This window comes from Austrofundulus limnaeus, unplaced genomic scaffold, assembly GCF_001266775.1.
Source record: "Austrofundulus limnaeus strain Quisiro unplaced genomic scaffold, Austrofundulus_limnaeus-1.0 Scaffold174, whole genome shotgun sequence".
NCBI lineage: Eukaryota > Metazoa > Chordata > Actinopteri > Cyprinodontiformes > Rivulidae > Austrofundulus > Austrofundulus limnaeus.
The window spans coordinates 863,032-864,783 of record NW_013952576.1 but is presented as its reverse complement, the minus strand read 5'-3'; the positions used below and the strand labels follow the sequence as shown (position 1 = coordinate 864,783).

General features: G+C 42.5%; 1 protein-coding gene across 1 annotated transcript in view; it reads right to left on the bottom strand.

The window, feature by feature from the left end:
- Nucleotides 1–243: 243 nt before the first annotated feature.
- Nucleotides 244–1,752, bottom strand: part of mcm3ap (minichromosome maintenance complex component 3 associated protein) — a gene marked incomplete in the record, with an annotated part of 30,237 nt that continues 28,728 nt past the window's right edge. The window contains 3 exon segments of the mRNA XM_014017680.1: nt 244–643; nt 724–874; nt 1,036–1,224. Of these exon segments, the coding sequence (XP_013873134.1) occupies nt 485–643; nt 724–874; nt 1,036–1,224 (499 nt within the window).

Below are 1,752 nucleotides of genomic sequence, written 5' to 3'. Positions count from 1 at the left end.
ATGGATGGATGGATGGATGGATGGATGGATGGATGGATGTTTCTGAAACAAAATCGCGTTCTGGTCCATTCATAAATGGATAAAACATCATTTCCCAGCATCCTTTGTGGTGTCGTCTCAGGAAATGAAGTTTTGCTGTCCAATGAACAACCGTTTGGGCAGGACTATGTTGAAATCGTCCAATCAGATTCATCCTACAGCAAACACACCTTTTTAAAGTAAAATCATTGAGAAACATCCAGATTTACCAAAAAATATCCATTTTTATTTTATTATTTGGCAAAAAAAAATAAGTTTAACATCTGTTAAAGCTTGCAAAAAATACTAAGGCACACTTATAACAAAATTAAATGATAAAAAAATATTGTATAAGAACGAAAATGTTCTGCTAAATTCAGATATTTTAAAAGCATGAATTAAAAGAAGTAAGAGGAGACGGCTGCAGGCTCAGCTGCTTCTCTTGTTTTAAAAAAGTGTTTTCCCGTCAGTCGTCCACGATGTTCAGCCAGGCGTCCAGCCTCAGCCTGCAGGCCAGCTCCTCCTCTCGACTGGCAGAAATCTGCCGCTCCAGGTCCTTCATCCTCCACAGCTGGGACATCCTGGACCGGGCCGCTGCGTCCCGACGCTCCTCAGGCTCACATATCTGAGAAAGCAGAGAAATATTTAACATTTCACAGCAGCTCCGAGTCGTTCTCAACTTTAATAACAGAAACGTGTGAACACCTGAGTCAAAGCTGCCTTTGGAGTTCTGTGTTTGGACGCAGGCCGTAGGACTGTGGGCGTGGACATCAGGGTGGAGGATGGGATGAGGAGCGGGGAGGACAATATGTCCAACGGGGCTCCGTCCGCCCAGCTCTTAATCTGCTCCATGCACCTGCAGACAGGACGACTTTTACACCTTCTGAAGCAGATTTCTGAACCAAAACATAAAATATTTTTAAAAATCTAAATTTTAGTTTAGTAAAAACAGAAAATCATGKAGTTCTGAACTAAAACTAAACTCTTTGTGTTTTTACAGATATTCAGAGTTTAAACCTCCTGCTTTGCCTCTTCTCCTCCTCTAAGTCCTGCAGGACTCTGTGGGTCAGCAGCTCCTCTGCTGTGGGGGGGTGTGTGACGTCCAGCGGGGGCGACGGTGAGTCGGCGGGCTCCACCCAGCTGTGGAACAACCTCTGCCTGAGGGAGGGGCTGGGGGAGGGGGAATGGTCACCTTCTCCAGCCGCCCTGAGGGGGAGAGAGAGGAGGGGTCAATTTTTAAAAYCCTCAGTTTCATTTTTATTTTGCATTTCAGAGCCTCTGAGACCTTAAAAAAAACATTAAATAACATCTTCCAACCCGCTCTGCAGCTAGAAATAAGTCCCGCCTCCTCCTTTCCTGCGCGCTGTCATCTGTTCTCTACTGAATCAAGAGGGTCTTTTCATAAAATGAAGGATGTTTTTGAATAATATGCTGAATTAAAAAAAGAAGCACATCATGAATATTTTCTRGATTGATTTTGCCAGCTGTATTAAACACTACAACGGTATATTAGGGCCACATTGCAGATGAAAAAAAAGGAGTAAATCTATGAGAAAAAAACTCAGTTTCTGAGATTAATTTCAGAAATCTTCGAGAAAAAAATAGAAATTCTCTTATTTTGAAAAGTCGCAAATTTGCGAGGAAAAAACTCTAAAGTTTCCGTAATTAAAGGCAGAAATTTGAAACATTTAAACTAGATCAGAGGTGCCCAAAGTGGAGCCCGCGGGCCAAATT